The sequence below is a fragment of the Peromyscus eremicus genome, chromosome 16_21 (assembly GCF_949786415.1).
Source record: "Peromyscus eremicus chromosome 16_21, PerEre_H2_v1, whole genome shotgun sequence".
In the NCBI taxonomy this organism is placed as follows: Eukaryota; Metazoa; Chordata; class Mammalia; order Rodentia; family Cricetidae; genus Peromyscus; species Peromyscus eremicus.
Genome location: NC_081432.1, coordinates 52,054,898 through 52,073,270, shown reverse-complemented (window position 1 = coordinate 52,073,270; position 18,373 = coordinate 52,054,898). Strand labels below are relative to the sequence as shown.

General features: G+C 38.9%; 1 protein-coding gene across 1 annotated transcript in view; it reads right to left on the bottom strand.

Moving 5' to 3' along the window:
• The window catches only part of Pkhd1 (PKHD1 ciliary IPT domain containing fibrocystin/polyductin), a 462,210-nt gene that overhangs the window by 241,482 nt on the left and 202,355 nt on the right, over positions 1 to 18,373 (bottom strand). Inside the window, exons 40-43 of the mRNA XM_059282214.1 lie at positions 17,312 to 17,503; positions 13,880 to 14,005; positions 10,511 to 10,567; positions 9,154 to 9,284 (exon numbers count right to left, since the gene is read on the bottom strand). Of these exons, the coding sequence (XP_059138197.1) occupies positions 9,154 to 9,284; positions 10,511 to 10,567; positions 13,880 to 14,005; positions 17,312 to 17,503 (506 nt within the window). The remainder of the gene's footprint in view (positions 1 to 9,153; positions 9,285 to 10,510; positions 10,568 to 13,879; positions 14,006 to 17,311; positions 17,504 to 18,373) is intronic.

Genomic DNA, 18,373 nt, shown 5'->3' with positions numbered 1-18,373 from the left:
TTAAAAAAGCAGGCTGAGCAAACTATGAGGAGTAAATCAATAAGCATCCTTCTTCCATGGCCTGCTTCAGTTGCTGCCTCCAGTTCCTATCATGCCTTCCTGCCTTGAGTCTCCTGAGTGGTGGACTGTTACCTGGAAAAACAAAATGAAATAAATCCTTTTCTCCCCAAGTTGCTTTTAATCATGGTGTTTTATCACAGCAATAGAAACCCTAAGATAGGAGGTTGCCTGTGACACCTAATATGAGGTTAGAGTCATTTGGGAAGTCCTTATTGGCGCATACCAGGAGGGAGACACAGTGGCTCTCCAACATAGATAGCTAAGGTTACAGTCTTCTCCCTGTTCACATTTAGCTCTGAAACATGCTGGCTAAGCTCAATTACAAGCTAAATCTCTTCAATACACTTTTGTTCTGCTTAGATTACCAAATTACTTCAATATTTCTTCATAGGGCATACTATCTAAATAATTTAATATTTTAATGTGTTTTTGTGAAATCTAGGTCCTCCACAGATTGCTACGAGTTTGGAAATTCAATTCTGATCAAACAGAATTATGATGAAGTTATTTTCAAAAATTCTATGAACTATTTACAAGAGTTCGTTGCTGTGTAATACACACAAAGACAGAGTTAAAAACAATGATTTCTTGAAAGGCCTGATCATGTGAGATGTGTGTGTGTGTGTGTGTGTGTGTGTGTGTGTGTGTGTGTGTGGTGTGGTGTGTGTGTGTGTGTGTGTGTGTGTGTGTGTGTGTGTGCATGTGTGTATTTTATTTGGTCTACCAAATAATTGCAAAGATTTTTACTTATCACTAACAACTTCAAGTGAGAAAACAATATAAAAATTCAAAATTCAGCTGTAGTGATTTGCGTAAGAAGAACCTCCATGGGTTCATATATTCGAATGTGTGGTTCCCAATTGGCCCCGGTTGGTAGACAGTTTAAGAAGGACTTTGCGGTTTCAAAATCCCATGTCAGACCTGGTTTTGCCCTCTTTCTAACTCTTCCCTGCAGGTCAGGATGTAAGCTCTGAGCTACTGCTCCAGTTCCATGCCTGTCTGTCTGCTGCCATGCTTCCTGCCATGATGATCTGAAACTGTAACGCACGCCCCAATTAAACACTTTCTGTTGTAAGTTGTCTTGGTCATGGTGTCTCTTCACAGCAATAGAACAATAACTAGAATATAAGTCCTGTGAGCCCTAACTCCTGTGGGACAGAACCAGGGACCAGTTACAGATGGGGAAAGCCTATCTTCTTAGCCCATGGGTTGTCTTGGCAGAGAACACTCACTTCCTGCTTCAGTCATTCTTGATAAATTTCTATTCATTTTTGGAATCTGAATTTGCAACCAAATCTTCACTGCAGGAAGCAAAATAAATTCAGTGGGTGTTTCTATCTGCCCATTCCCAACTTGCAGGTGAATCCTCTCAGTGTTATACTATCACATCCCAGCACAGCCTCTCTCCACCATTGGGAAGACAGAACTTGGATTAAAAACTGGGGTCTGTGAGGCTGCTTCACTGAGGTGGCACTACTATTAGAAGAATGAATAATTGATTTAATTATACTTGATCAAAGAGTACTTTCAAAACGTATGTGTATATACTTACCTTTCTCAGTCCGAGAGTCTTGTCCTAGGCCAAATGGCCACGTTTAACTGAGAAATCTACATTAAGAAACAAGCTTCTCATCCTGCTACTAAGATAGCAGCTCAGAGGCTCCCATATAATTCATCCCCTGTCATCTGGGAGGTTAACAGGAGCTAGCTAGTGTAATACCAAGAATTCCAAGAATGTCCTCACTGTAGGTAATTCAGCCTCAAGTGCACACTGTGAGGATTAGAGAATTCACTCTAAACTGGCATTTATACCTGTTGGGAGAGGGAAAAATACATTTTCTCCAATGGAGTGACACTGGGTGTATCAACCATTCAAGAGCAAGCTCATACCAGGAGTATCTGAGCAACATATAATGGAATCCACAGTTTCTTGTGTATGTGCTTTTACTTGCTAACTGTTAGGTGGGTATTTTTGGATGGTCTATTTTGCTTTCTTGGTTTTTTTTGGGGGGGATTGTTGTTATATTGGGTTTTTGTTTGTTTTTGTGAGAAAGAACTTGAAGTTGAATGGGTATGGAGAGGAAGAGGATCTGGAAGGGCTTGGGGGAGGGGAGAATATGATCAATATATTTCAATTTAAAAATTGCTTTAAATAATAAAAAAATACTTTTAAAGTGAGCAAAAGACCAATAGGCATTTCCCAAAGACATGTAAAAGAGCCAATAAATGTATGAAATATATCCAGTGTCATTAGGAATCAAGAGAAGGCAAAGTCAAAGCAATAGTGAAATAATACATGACCCTAATATGATAGCTAAAAACAGAGTGATAGTAGGTGTGGTTGGTGGAAATGTAGGATGGAACCACCACTCTATTCACAGTCTGGCAGATTGTTTATTTTCAAATGTGAAGAGTGTCCTATAAAGGAAAATCTATCCTAAACTAGATTAGTGGTTGTGTAAGGGCGAGAAGTCATTGATAAAAAAGAAGTATGGTATTTAATGAGTATGGAATTTATGGGGAAAGATGAAAATGTTCCAGTTATTGTGATGATGGGTTGTACAGCTTTTTGAACATACCTAACTGTTTGCTGTATACTTTACTTGAATCTTTTATGATGGAATAAGTTGTATGCATTTATAAAACTGGTGTTCTTAAAATAAAATAAAATCTTGTGTGTGTGCATGTGTATGCACTAAGGTGTGTGTATGTGTGTGCTGTCAGAGTACAGGTATGTTTGTGACAATACATATATGGCATCTAGAGAGAAGCCTGAGTTGTGAGTGCACACCTTCCACTGTGCTCTTTGCAGCTGCATACTCCAGGCTAGCTGGCCCATAAGCATCAGGAGATGCTTCTTTTCACTACCTGCCATCTCATCTCAGGAGCACATGAGATTACAAGCACGACACCATACCCAGCTTTATGTGGATCCTAGGGATTCAAACTCAGATCCTCATGTTTGCATAAGTGTTACCCCCATTTTTTTCTTAGTTCATTTTCTGTTGATGTGATATAATACCATGACCAAAAGCAACTAGAAGATGGGAGGGTTTATCTGGCTCACAGATCTCAATGACAAACTATCACGAAGGGAGGCCGAAGCAAGAACTCAAACAGGAAAGGAACATCTAGGCGAGAACTGAGGCAGAGACCATAGAGGGATGCTGCTTATTTACTGGCTTGCTTGAGCTCCTCATCAGCTGCCTTTCTTATACCTTCCACGACCACCTGCCTAGGGATGGCACCACCTACAATGGGGCTATGCTCTCCCACTTCAATCATTAATCAAGAAAATGACTTCATGGACTTGCTTACCAGCCAATCCTAGGTTGGTGTTTTCTCAGTGGAGGTTCCGTCTTCCCAGATGACACTAGCGTGGGTCAAGTTGACAAAATCTAAACACCACTTTCACTGAGCCATCTCTCCAGCCCTACTTTGACCCTTTAAGTCTAAGATTTCAGAGTCCTCTTCCCCCTTGGGTTACTCATGCCCTTTCATTGGTAGCTATTTTCTATTTTCCTTAGGTTGAATAAACTCACTTTATCCCATGGTTTCAGTCATTCTGCAGCAACATTTTTATTGACTTTAATCATGAAATTAAAGGATGATTGGGGATCTTACTCAACCATGAACCAAAGGGACACTCGGACAACTGACATGTAGCAGAATTTCTGCAGAAGGTAGAATTTAAATATCCTATTCTTTGGATGTGTCTCGTGGTCCACAAAACACATATACAAAGCTCTTGGGGACAAATGTGAAATAAGTGTCTACAACAATAAGGTTGAAAGAAGGCTCCTATCTCAGAGGCCTTCAGTCTGTTGAAGTGTGAGTCAGGGCTAGAGTCGTCCTGAGTCTGAAAGATTGACCTGCAGGACCCAGTGCAGGAGCCAGCACATGCTGACACAATCATCGTGCTGTTTACTTAACTTTAGCTTGCTGTTTATTATAGGCCCCAGAGGCTCTTTACCCTGGGTGCTTGTAAATAGTCTTTCCTTGTTTTTACCCAGTTACAGAATGTTTTCTTCCCAAGTGGACAAGTTGGCCTGTTCTTTTCTAAGTGTCATTATTTGGGATTCCAAACAGTTCTTCTGTTTCCTGAGGTCATTTACCATTCCAAATATATTCACTTACCACAATGCCACTTATGAATATCTGGAAATTGTGGTATATGAAGCTGAATTGCTATTCAAGAGGATAGAGGACTTTAAGAACATGGGGCCTTCTCTCAGACATTAATGGTCTTAGGGGATCACAGTCTAGATAATCTAGACCAAGGGTAATTTTGCTTCCTGGGAAACATAGACATATCTGGAAATAGTTACTATAAACACAATTCATAAAGCCATTGGTATTTAAAACACTGCTACATAGAGAAACTAGTAACTATCCACTACAAGTATCACTGTTGAGAAATACCAGGTGTTATAAAAGTAATTTACACCCATGTCACAATATCCTGTATTTGATTGAATTCCATATTTTATGCTAGTTATGAAAACACAATTAATTATAATGGGAAATGTTTTAGCAGTCTTCACATGGAAGATATTTTCAAAATAATCAAATCTGGTACTAAGCATTATCAGAAAGAATAGTACCTAGCCATCTCAATCCTGCACTAAAAAAAATATATATAGAATATGCTTGGAAGGAGTCTGGTGGAAGATCCACCTCAACTCCCCTCCCCATCTCTTTCCCCAAACTCGCCCCTTCAAAGCCCGCCAAACACAGCTCCTCCCCCAGAGAGGCTCAAGACCACTCCCACAGGGTATATAAGCAGCATCCCCGAAAACAGACACGTGGTTCTTTCAGTCTCACGTGCTGGTCTCCTCTTTGCAGGGCCGGCGAATCGCCTGGGAGCACTTTACCCATTCAACCTGGGCTTTCCAATTCGGGCTGATTCAGTTTGCTGTGTTGGCAGAGAGGCCTTCAGGAGGCTTAAAACCTATCAGAATATGCAGTAATAATTCTCAGCCTCAGGAAGAATCTTTATCTCTTAGGAGGTGAATATAAGTACTCAGCATATCTATCCAAAACAAGGGCATAACATAGCACTCATTCCCTACCATGACTGCAAAAAGAAACCTTCCCCAGCAAATACCATGTGAATTTCTGTCTTCCAGATTATCTAGTGACTGCCTCTACCACAAGTAAGACTACACCTATAACCCAAACCGATGATCCACCAATACCTAAGAACTGGGGGTCAAAGAAGAAAGCTTGAGGGGCAGGGGAATGGTTTACAGGACAGTGCTTTCATGCAACCATGAGGGCAGAAGTTCAGATCTCCAGCATCCATGGAAAAAGCCTTAAGTAGCCACTCATGCCTGTGTGTATTCCTAGAGCTGTGAAGAGGTTCATTAGGGTTTGTTGGCCAAGTTTCAACTGAATGGGTAGCTCCAGAATCAGTAAGACAGCCTATATCAATAAATAACACAGAGGACCAGAAAGGTGGCTCAACTTGTAAAGTTGACCTGAGTTGGGCGTCTGAGCATATATGGTGGAAGGAGAGAACCGAATCCCACAAGTTGTCTTCAGACCTCTTGTGGGTCATGGCAAATGCATGTGTGCACTCATGTGCACATAAACACACACACACACACACACACACACACACAAATACACAAATACGGATAACTCTTAAACACCCACTTTCTCTGCAAGCACTGCAAATATTGAGAATGTACACCACAGGCTGATGATGGCAATCTCAATAACACACATGTCAGTTTCATTGCTGCCGTATGCCAGCTCATTACCAACACTTTATGAGAAGCAAGAATGCTCCAAAAGTTCAGAAAGATATTCCAGAGGCTACATCCTTGTTCATCACCATTGCCAGCACCAGTGCTAAGAAAGCATCTGTTTTTAACAAATGAAAGTGTTTGTTGAATCACCTGCCCGGGTGCCATTAGTATTTATGGAACATCTGAGCACACACAAACACTGGCCAAGTGCATTTATAGTTGGAAGGGATGTTGCAGCTTTGGTCCTATGTTAGTCAGTAAGACTCACTTTTCTTATAAAAGAAGTGCATCAGCAGTCAGATCACGTTACTGCCCAGCCCTTTCTCTTAATTCCAATTGGGTACTCTACAAAGGATTCATGAAGAAGTCACATACTTATGCAGCCAGCCAGGGGCTTGCAGGGAAGGGTTTAAGGCAAGCAGGGAATTTTCTGTGGAAATCAATTCTTTGTGGAAGTCAATGTGTTATGGACATTCAAGCAAGAGAAATTTCAGAGAGAAATGAACTGCCCGAGTAAGCCAGCTCCTTGAGGTATATATCTGTAGTCACTGGAAGAAAAAAAGGGAGGGGTGACTTAACCCTTCAGGCAGCTCTTAAATATGTATTACCTATTGAGTAGGGAGAGCCAGAGAACTGAGGTTGGGTCTTTTAAAACAGAATTCCTTACAAAACTGATTCACGAACTGTAACAAATTCCCTTCAAATCAAATGGATGTCACCAACAGGCCCCTTCTTCCATGGGCTCTCCTAAATAGGACTGTGCTCCAATACCTCTACAAATATGGGACACTCTGAAGCATTGGCAGTGAGCTGTCCCCATTGTCTGAGAATAATCACTCTGGCAGGAGGGTTTGGGAAGAGTGGGCTCATGAATATTATGTCAGAGAAAAGGAATCTCTGTGAAAGAAACTGAAGGCTGGCTATTGATCCCAGAGCCACTGAGAGAAGACAGGCCTAGCACAGACAGCAGAGGCTAGAGCAACGCATGGAGAGAGTGCCACCAATGTGTTTGTAGAAAAGAAGTCAGTGTTTCACAAAGAAGTGCACAAAGATGGCCATGGCCCTGTGGGCTCCAATTAGACACTACAAAAGTTCTCATTGGTAGGGAGGCACAGTGCTCAGAATTTGATTTTCAGAGAAACTGACTTCTATTTGATTCAGCTGTGGCCTGGGCAAGATGACAACAGACCAACTGCACATACGAAAACCAAAAAGAACCTCCCAAATCCCTTTGTACTATGCAGAGTTGAAGGTGAGTAAGCTCTAAAGGTGTCCACCTGGAGGTGAAGATGAATTCTCTACACTGTGGCTAAGAATTTGGTACAAGATTCTAGGTTTGAACAAGTCAGGAATAATATAAAACTACAAACCATTGTCCAAACTTAAAAATATCTTCCCAAACCACCAGGTCAAGGACTTCAAAGGCAGGCTCATATGCAGAGAGAGAGCAAGTGTGCTTTCGAGGTTAAATGTCCACCGTGGAAGATTAGGCAAACTTCCTCAAGTCTAAGTGAGGGGCTTTGCTCCATTAATGTTGTTACACCAGTGTAATGTATCCATTTTGACGTCACTCAATGACCAGAGATATGTTATGGGAGGAAGCACTGTGAAAGGAACCTAAGAACTCTCTGGAACTTCTTGTGAGTCTGAAATTATTTCTAAGTTAAAAGTTTAAAGGTTTGGGAGATGGCTCAGTGAGTAAGCTGTTGTACAAGCAGGAGGACCTGAGATCAGATTCCTGACACCCACATACAGTGCAGCTGCACACATCTGCAACTCCACCTCAAAGGATTCTGGGATCTTGGAGCCTATTCTCTATTTGCCTTTTATGCAAATACTTATATATATATACATATATATACATATATATGTATATATATAGTGTGTGTGCATAACATATATATATATATGTTAAACAAAAATAGCCCTAAAAAAATACATTGAAATGGAAGGCATCTGAGAGGGAAACAAATAACTGATTTCATCTCAGCTTTTCTGTTGCTGACTAGGTATACTTTCAAGATTGAATGCCCACACTGGGAGATTAGGTGAATTTCTACAAGTGACAGTTTTGCTCAATCAATATTACTATACCAATGAAACATACCATATTGATGTCATTACATGATCTCCATGTTAATGGAGGAACCATTCACCCAGGCTCCATAGTCCATAGGTCTCTGCTTCCAGATGAGTCCCCTGATACACTGCATGTAAGAAGGGTCAACTTTTCTTCTAGCCAGGGAATATGCCACCTACTCAGAGAGGAAAGGGTGTTCCAGCCTCACATGGATGCCCTGGGAAACCTTGATTGCTTTTGTTAAGATGCTTCAATGAAGATGAGATTATACTACCCAAGAAAGTAGAGCAAAACAAGACTCTAGGCCCAGAGCTGGCCTCCTAGCTGCTCAACAAGGCCTGCAGTGGCCACAAAGTTAAACGCAACTTGTCGAGAGTTTGGTTTCTGATGATCCATGAAATTCTGCCTCCTTTTGTCTCTGGCCTATTATCCACCCCTATTAGGCACCTAAAATGGTGTGTAAGTGCTGTGCTGTGGGAAGACACAATTAAGAGTGTAAGGAGTGTTGAGCAGAGGACCACACTTTTATTAGGGATTATTCAACTGATGGTAATTAGGAGCAGTTTGTCCTGTGTGTTTCTCAGAAATTGGGCATAAATATCATAATACTGTAGCAGTGGAGGATCTGTGGGGCCATGCATCTACAGATGCTCAGAGTAGCATCCTGGGAAAGAGAGGGCCTTAACCCATGTTGGGGGTAGACCAAGAGCTAACACAACTAACAAGGGAGAAATTAAACGGCCTTCTGCTATTGCGGTACTACTCCTCACTCACAAATCTTTGGTTAATAAAAATTAGAAAAAAATTATTTCACCACGTGCCTATAATTTCACTACATTAAGTTGTACCAAATAATGAAATAAAAATTAAGACCATGTTCCTAAAACCCTATGTCTCATATATTTCCTGATTCAATGTAAAACTCTCTTTTGGCAAAAATATGCCAAATCATTTTGATAGGCTATAGGTGATTTAGTAAGTAATTGGCATCAGAACCAAGAGATCCAAAACAAGATGTTTCAGTTTGTCTTACCAGAAAATGATCAATATACAACTCATTACTTACCATACTAAATAGCTTTCATATGAATCCTGAAAACAATCATTAAATTGCTCACCTAACACAAAACCATAAGCAAATTTCTTGATACTCATTCAAATGAACAACCCCAAATCAAATATCAGTTGCTACTGTGAACTGTTGGAAGGGATGTCCTCCACCATTCAGCTTAGACTCTCCTGTGAAAATGAAGCTCTTACCTCTACCACGATGGTGGGACTGTAAGTGTAGATGCCAGCTGGTGCCAAAATTTCAGGACTGGACAGTCCCTCAGCCCCAGAAACACTGATGATCACATTGTTTCTTATTGTACTTCCCTGTTCCCACCAGTCTAATTTGAAAAAAATAAATAAACCAAACACAGGGGATTCACAAACATTAAAATTTATATAATTCAATACTCTTTGACTCTGTTACTATAAACTATATTTCATACATACATATTATGTATAACTATATCTTATATATCATTAGACATTATAAAGATGGTATTAGCAATAGATCAATGGCTAGAAGAATAAACTATTCTATAAAAAGACCAAAATTCAGTTCCCAATAATCATATTGGGCAGTTCACAGCCTCCTATAATTCCAGCATTGGGGTAATCTGACTCACTCTTCTGGATTTCATAGGCACCTGCACTCATGTGTATAAACCCACACATTGATGCATATATATCCATACAATTAAAGTAATTTTTAAAAATTATATTTCTTTGATGAGGGTTGAGAGATGTTCTAATCTATGGGTACAGCAATAAGTCATTGGGAATTATTTTAATACTCTATCAATTTAGCGAGATAGTAGTAATGGGTTTGATGAGGATAGTAGAAAAACACAGAAGTCTTCTCAAAGTTGAATGGGAAGGTATAGGAAAGTTGAAAACAAAAATTGGAGGGATGAACATGTTTCAAAATACATTGCATGAAATTCTCAAAGAATTAATTATATATATATATATATATATATATATATATTTAGAAAAAATAGTATGCTCATCAAATTTTTTTAATACTTTATTTTATAATTAATTTAATTTTACATATCAGCCACAGATTCCCCTGTCCTCCCTCCTCCCACCCCCCAGCCTTTTCCCCCAATCCAACCCCCAATTCCCACCTCCTCCAGGGCAAGGTCTCCCTTGGGGCATCAGCCCAGCTTGGTAGGTTCAGTTGAGGCAGGTCCAGTCCCCTCCTCCCTATACCAAGGCTGAGCAAAGTGTCCCAGCATAGGCCCTAGGTTCCAAAAAGCCAGCTCATGCACTAAGGACAGGTCCTGGTCCTACTGCCTGAGGGCTTCCTAAACAGTTTAAGCTAATCAACTGTCTCACTTATCTAGAGGGCTTAGTACAGTACCACGGGGGCTCCTCAGCTATTGGTTCATAGTTCATGTGTTTCCACTAGTTTGGCTATTTGTCCCTGTGCTTTTTCCAATCATGGTCTCAATATCTCTTGCTCACCAAATTTACAATGAACACATCATGATAGCTGCCTATTAATTATGACAATTATAGATGAACATTATAAATTCAAAATAAAATAAATTTATACATTTACCATTTTTTCTTCCAATAATAGTCTCACTAGTGCCAAACTTACTGTCCATATAGGTCCCTGAGAATAGAAGCATATATTACTTTGGCATATTTGATATCATTCAGGAAAGCAAGAGAAAAATAAAACAATTTCTTGATTGAGTAATTTTTATCTATGAGGCAGAGAAAGATATATATTATATGGACTATGAGCCTTAGCATCTTAGTTAACTTTAAAGATAAATAATCATAGGAATAGTGTTTTTTTTATAAACTAAAATCTCAATTGTTTGATTTTTACCAATAAAAACTCAGAAGCCAGATGCTGTTGTGAAAGTCTACTAGCTCAGAGAGGCAGAGAAAGCACCCAACTGGCCTTCCTCCTCAGCCGACTTCCCAGAAGCCTCCTTGCCTTCCTTAAGCTGTAGTTAGTATTTTCTTTGGGCCACCAATGAGCTCCCAAATAAAGACACAGATACTTAACATTAATTATGAATGTTTGGCCTTAGCTTAGGCTTGTCTCACTAGCTCTTTTAACTTAATTTAACCTGTTTCTATTCATGTTTGCCTCTGGGCTTTTTACCTTTCTTTCATTCTGTATGTCCTGCTTTCTTGCTTCCTCCGTATCTGGCTGACTGGCTCCTGGCATCTCTTTTTCTTTCTTTCCCCTGAGCCTAAATTCTTCCTCCTGCTTACTCTTCCTGCCTGGAAGTCCTGCCTATACCTCCTCCCTCAGTGTTGGCCATTCAGTTTTATATTAGAACAATCAGGTGCCTTAGGCAGGCAAGGTAAAAGAGCAACACATCTTTACATAATTAAACAAATGCAGCACATCTTTACACAGTTAACCAAACATTGTGCAACATAAACAAATGTAACACATCTTTGCATAGTTAAACAAGTATTCTATAACACTAAGCCATCTCAAAAATAAATAAATAAATAAATAAATAAATAAATAAATAAATAAATAAATAAATAAATAAATAAATGAAACTCCTCAAACTGCATGTCCTTTGTACATTTCTCTATCCATCCTCCTGACTCCCTCTTACTCTAATATTTTATTAATGATCCTGTGTTCACTTCCTGTCAACTGGTTGCTTGCTCTACCTCTTGACCTATGGTTGACTTTATTTAATTCTGTTTACAATATTCAAGCAGAAAGCTCTTGGATTAAAGATGTGTGCTAGGGCTGAGCCAGACCATAACTAGAAACAGGCTTTTCCAGCAAATAACACGATTTCAGGGCTCATAGCTTGTTTAAATATCCTGCAACAGAATAGATCTATTTTAATTCTTAGATGAAGTCTAAGCAAATAGTTTCATTGTTCAAACCAGATAGATGGCCCTGGTTAAACTCAGTGGTTCTCTCTGTCTCTGTCTCTGTCTCTGTCTCTCTCTGTCTCTGTCTCTGTCTTGCCTCTCTCTCTCTCTCTCTCTCTCTCTCTCTCTCTCTCTCTCTCTCTCTCTCTCTCTCTCACACACACACACACACACACACACACACACACCATGAACGTGAGAAAGAGACTTGCATGGTAGGAAACAGGAAAAGTTAAAGAGATGGGGGAAATGGGAACAACCAGATAGTCTTACACATGTGCATAGAATTGTCAATCAATACATTTAATAAAAATATAATTCTGAAAAGCCACACTGTGTCCAACCCAGCCTGGTTCTCAAATTATATAGACTGCCTTTCCTAGAAGAGTAGACATGCTCTGAAGGAACACGCTGGACAGGATGAGACGGTCACACTCACAATGAGAATGGAATAGAAGAGCATGGAATGTCCCAATCATGTGACATAAAAAGGTATTCATTTAGGTCAGATCAATAGTGTGTAGACAGTGCCACAGAACCCCCTGTTATTAGGACTTTATTTTATCTGAGATTCCCATGTCATTTAATGGATCTGAACTTGTGGCTGTTTTAGGTATGACAGAGAACTTTATAGTGAATTAAATATTTTAATTCCCTTGATTACAATAAAAAGGATGTCAATAGCCAATAATCCACAATAACCAAGGCTGAATTCCTCCTACAGGTTTTTTTTATTGCTTATTCAGTATCATTTTCTGCTAAAATCATATTGTTAGAATGCCATCCTCTAAATCTCTGCTTGCAGTCATAGATTTTTCACAGAGAAAAGTAAGAACAGAGTCAAGCCTGCATGTGTTGGCTTGACTTCTGTGGCCACCCTTTTCTAGTTGAAAGATTTTGTACACCTGATGACCTGATGTATCTGCTCCTTGTCTTCAAACTGGAGTTTGTTTTTAAGTGAGTTTATAAGATCCATAGTCCCTCATGAAACAACATCTCTTCTGGAATTAGGACCTTTTCAGCCTTTTATCTCAAAAGATTGTTCTTAAATGAAACATGTACTTTCCCCTGGATCACATCACAGGGCTCATTTAAAAATAAAACACTAACAATCATAGTTATAGTCTTACTTTCAGCACAAATCTACAGTTTGCTTTTATATTCTGACAAAACCAAAGACTGCTTATCAGTTCATTTCTTTCAGCCAACTGGCCTACGATGAACTACTGAATGTAAGAAGACAGTGTCACAAACCTGGTGGTAAAACAAGAGGAATCAGAACGTGACATGGAGTTTTAAGTTGAGAAGTTCTAGCCTGGAGGTTTGGGGAGAAAGAATGTTCCAAGAGAGTAGCTGTCATGAACGCAGAGAAACAATTTATGCAAAAGCCATGTGGCAGAAGAAAGGCTAATCTTTGAAAAGAATGAAATAAAGTAGCTCCTGCCTCAAGACAGTACAGAGGAAGAAATGAAAAGGACCAGGATGAGTTTACAGAAATCAGTTGGGGTGGAAATCACTGATTGGGCACTTTTTAGGCCATCCAAAACTTCTGGATTATTTCCTGGGAGTGGAGTGATGTCAACTGAGACTTCTAAATACCTAAGGATAATATTGATGTTTGGTCATGAACTTAAAGGGAGAAAGGGAGAAACTAGTGAGCAGTCTGCCAGTTTGGAAACTGCAGCCACAGCCTACCACAGAAACATTTATGCACAAATTCAATTTTTAAATCTTTAGCCAACATCATCCAAGCCTGAGCATCTGAGACTGTGTGTGGACTTAGAATTATGGGAAGATTTGTGGCAGTAAATTTTAAAACCTCGCATCAGACATTTATTAACCTGAGTTCAACTTTCAAGTGTTTTGCTTCCTATTGATTCAGTTTACTAAGTCACTCAGTGGTGAGTAAATTTGAATTTGGGACTTTAAGCTATGTCCTATTAGGTAATGCTCAGAAAAAATAATGATATTGTAAGTTTGGAATTCAACAATGTTGGAGAATGATTTATGTATGACTGCCCATCCTACTTAAAAATGTATACATTAACCAAGCAAATGTACTTACCCACCAACAGGGCATGGCCTATAATCTTGTAGAATATATTACTGTCCACCCTCAGGCCCCAGGTCCTATGCATGCTAAGGCCTCTGCTGAAGGAGCCCCACATTGAACAGCTCTGGAGATAGGAACCTGAATGGGAAAGAAGATGGTAAACATTTTACTCACACCTCAGAGTCTCCTTAGATTCTGTTGACCATATCCAAACAAAATGCACCATGACCAGAAAACATTTCTCCATAAAAATATGAAACTCTATCTTTTGGAAAAAAAACAAACAAATCAAGAAATTGGACAACTAAGGCCACTAGATCTTGAACAGAAAGCTAGCTGAAATTCAAGACACAAATGCTAGAAATTGTTATCCATCTAAGAAAGAGAAAGTGGCCAAGCCACAAAGCCACATGGCTATCAAGAATTCTACCTATTCAATGTCCTTTATCACAACATGGCAGAGCAGCCATCAAGGTCTTATAAGATTATACCGGGATTTTTAAAAACTATACTTGCATATAAAGTTGTAGCCATTATTTCTTGGGCTATAAATTAATGTTTATACCTTGTCAGCTGTTCTAGTTTAGTTTCTATGGCTGCGAAAAATACTAGGGCCACAAGGAAATTGAGGATGAAAGGATTTATATTCCATCCTACAGTTTATAGTCGATCACTGAGCAAGCCAAGGCAAAAACCTGAAGCAGAAACCACTGAGGAACACCATTTGCTCATTCAATCTCCCAATGGCCATGCTCGGCTAACTTTTTGTACACTCAAGCCCACTTGTCCAGGGACAGTACTAGACACAGTGGGCTGGGCCATGATTGACAGAGATGCGATCCTGTGCTGCACAACTGTAGGTAGTAGCAAACATTTATTTGTTGATGGGCCCAAGGCACAAACCATTATTTGGGGTAGATACAGAGATGGTGATATTGAGGCCGAGTAATTACTTTCCTAAATGTCAGTTTATTTCAGCATAGTTGAAGCAACTTCCCTTGTATTTTCATATGCCTGGTTCTCAGGTCAATTTTGGGTTCTGCCAGTAATTTGGATTATGAATACCAGGCCAGCTTGGACCAAAACACTCATCGCTGATGCCATGACTAATCTTGGTTGTCTACATGACACACCTGGAAAAAGGGAGCCTTACCTGAAGCATAGCCTCCACTAGATCGACCTGTGGATTTGTTTGTGGGCATTGTCTTGATTGCTTCTGACTGTTCTACAGTGAATGCTGCCATTTGTTGGAGGCAGGTGGTATATGTGTTGCTTTCTCTTATTCTTCTTTGGAAGACCATATACACATGTGTATAGTATGCATGCACACACTTATGTACACATATATAAAACAGAACCTCATATTTGCATGTTGAAAAGTAAAAAAGTGTGTTCAGCTTCACACATAGAAATAGGGTATATCTGGCCAGGCAGTGGTGGGGCACACCTTTAATCATAGCACTCAGGAAGTAGAGGCAGGCATATCTCTGAGTTCGAGACCAGCCAGGTCTACAGAGTGAGTTCCAGGACAGTCAGGCCTACCTAGAGAAACTCTGTCCTGAAGAAGAAGAAGAAGAAGAAGAAGAAGAAGAAGAAGAAGAAGAAGAAGAGGAGGAGGAGGAGGAGGAGGAGGAGGAGGAGGAGGAGGAGGAGGAGGAGGAGGAGAAATAGAGCATTTCTAGGAACTAAGTTCCGAATTATATTTATAATCTTGTTTATTTTTCTTACTTTTAAACCAACAAAATTTTAAAGTTATCATTCTTAGCATAGGTTTCTTTAAAAATAAGCCTATTTTTGCTATGGACAATTTCTTCCTCTTTTAACTTAATAATAACATGTACAATAAACTGTTTTTAAAATAATCCATGTCAAAATAATCCATGAAAGTAGAAGGAAGGCTTGGAGGAAGAGTAGATGGATGGGATGATAGAATATGATAACAGCGGATTTAAGATGATTAAAGTATATTATATGCATGAATGAGATGTCATAAAGAAACCTATTAGTTTGCACAATTAATAAATTTGAATAAAAATAAAATATAGTCTATGTCAGTCAAGATATATTAGTTAACTTTATAATCCTATTATGACTTTTATCATACGAGAACTATGTAATTGGTACAATATCTTCTTAAGATAAATCACTTGAATAATCAGGTCTTAAATCATGTAGGACTAAAATAGAAAACCATAGTTAAAATATTGGCTGATAGTTAATACTGAATGTATTTTGTACATAATATAAAAAGTACCAAAGATAAATCATTTGCTTTTGAAATACCAGTTTGTGCTTCATTTTTCTTCTCAAGAAAAAAATAATTATTAGAAGTTTTAAGTGTTTCCTTTCAAAAAAAGAGCAATAAAACACTCCTGGAATTACTTTAAAAAATTACCAAAAAATTTTTTTCTGTCATATATTTTGTGTTTCTTCTGGACTTTTAAATGTTCGTTATACTGTTGAGTAGATTTAAATCCTCATGTCTATTTTTGAAAATACTTATTCAGAGATTATCTTGCTGTTGGCCAAAGAAAGCTTTGTAGAATATTTAACTAATTTTGGAAGTAAAAAGTAATATAGAAAATACAGATCAGTATAATACCAGTTTTCCTCTGTTCTAAAAAATAATTCAGAACATGCATATTCAATAGTATGTGTATTTGTGTGTGAGAGACCTTATACATGCTAAACTACACAATATCTATATCTACAGTCCCTTGATATGTTTGTGTCTTAGGAAAATTACCAGAAATTAACCTTAAAATCATACTGTATCCGTTAACTTGCATATTTGTAAAGCTAAAAGAGAATAACTACAGTAAACTAAAACTGAGTCATTAACTTAGAGTTCTGATTTTTAGAGTGACATTTTGAGGACAGTATTGTCATAGTGTGGTGACCCAGGTTAAAAGCCCTAAGAACCATTTTCCCTTCCATGTATTCTACTGGAGGAGGGTTGCTTTTGTTTCACTAATTATATATCTAGTATAATGAGTCTTCATTTAAAGGTAAGGTGTAAGTGTTGGGTCTGTTTGTCAGTACTGTATTTATGCTTTATGTTGATTATAGAGCAAAGTCTCTAGTTTCTTATAAGAATACAAATTAACACCTATAAATTAACTCATTAATAATTGCTTCTTTCAGAAACACTGTCTGGTATTTTTTCCCAACTCTGACTCTCTATCAAAACATCGCTCCATCAGAACACGCTTACACCCAAACCGCTAGCACCTCCTCACACGTGCAAGTTGCTCTGGTGAGTGAGTGTCTATCTGAATTTAGTAAGCTTCTGTGCGATAAATTCAGGTACTGAAGTTTGAAAAGTATATATCTAACCTGTAAACATTTATCCACCTCTGAACTTGTCAGTCCCACATATCACCATCATGCAGTACCATCAACATAGAAGAAGAAAACCCAGAAGGCCAAGGTGTGGTTCCTTACCTCTCATAGTTCCCACCAGGGTGAGTGAGCTCAGATGCTTATGGAAGGCCTGCCCCAGGTCTTGAAACTGAACTCCCTTCAGCTTGACCAAGCTGGGTTCCTCTGGGAAGGACTGAATGATTACTCTGGCCCCCAGATCCCTGGCTCCCAGCATCTTTTCACTCTTAGAGTAAAAACAGTGCTTTAGGTTACCTGAAACACAGAATGATGTCCAGAGGAAACTTTAAGCATGCTTCTAGACAAATCTTTGTTTGCAAGGCTCTATGGCTACAAAAAACAAGCCATCCAATAGTCTTCTTTCATTGTTCCTGTGGACTCTTTAAATAGATCAAATAACCAGACCCTGTGGACTGTTTAAATAGATCAAATAACTAGGATATGATATTGCCCCTTGCTCTCTTATTTCTGGAAATAACCCCTATACACACACACACACACACACACACACACACACACACACACACACACACATACACGCTCAAAATCACCTTAATTTCTATCAGAAAGGGGCAGATTACAATTATACCAATTATAGTGGTGTTGATTTAAACATCGCTATAGGAAAGGTGCAATAAAATTTTTTTTCATATTTGATAATTCTTGTGGACATTGAGTACTGAATCCTACCATAGTGCTTATCGTCTTAAAGTACCCACTGAGGTTTCCCTTCAATATGCTGTTGTGTGTTGGGGGATTTAGCAAAAATATCTCCAGTGAAAGGACAGAGGGCTCCAGAAAAGTGACTGACAGTTGCTACCAACCTGCTTCCCCAGCTATCTTCCTACTACGGACAGAAAAGTGACCTGTGCTAAATGCAGAACTGCCATTGCTACAGTGTTGAGAAACCAGCACTCAGAATATTCTCTGCTGACATGTGACATTTGATAATGGGAAAGAATCTCAAAATGGAGAGGTCACCTTCAGAATTGATTCAGTATCAGCCATGTTACTTTGGAGTCCATAGAAAGAAGAAACAAAGTCAACTTCATTCGACATACTTATTGTTCCAGCTTGCTTTCTTTTGCTGTAATAAGCCCATGACCAAAAGCAATTTAAGAAAAT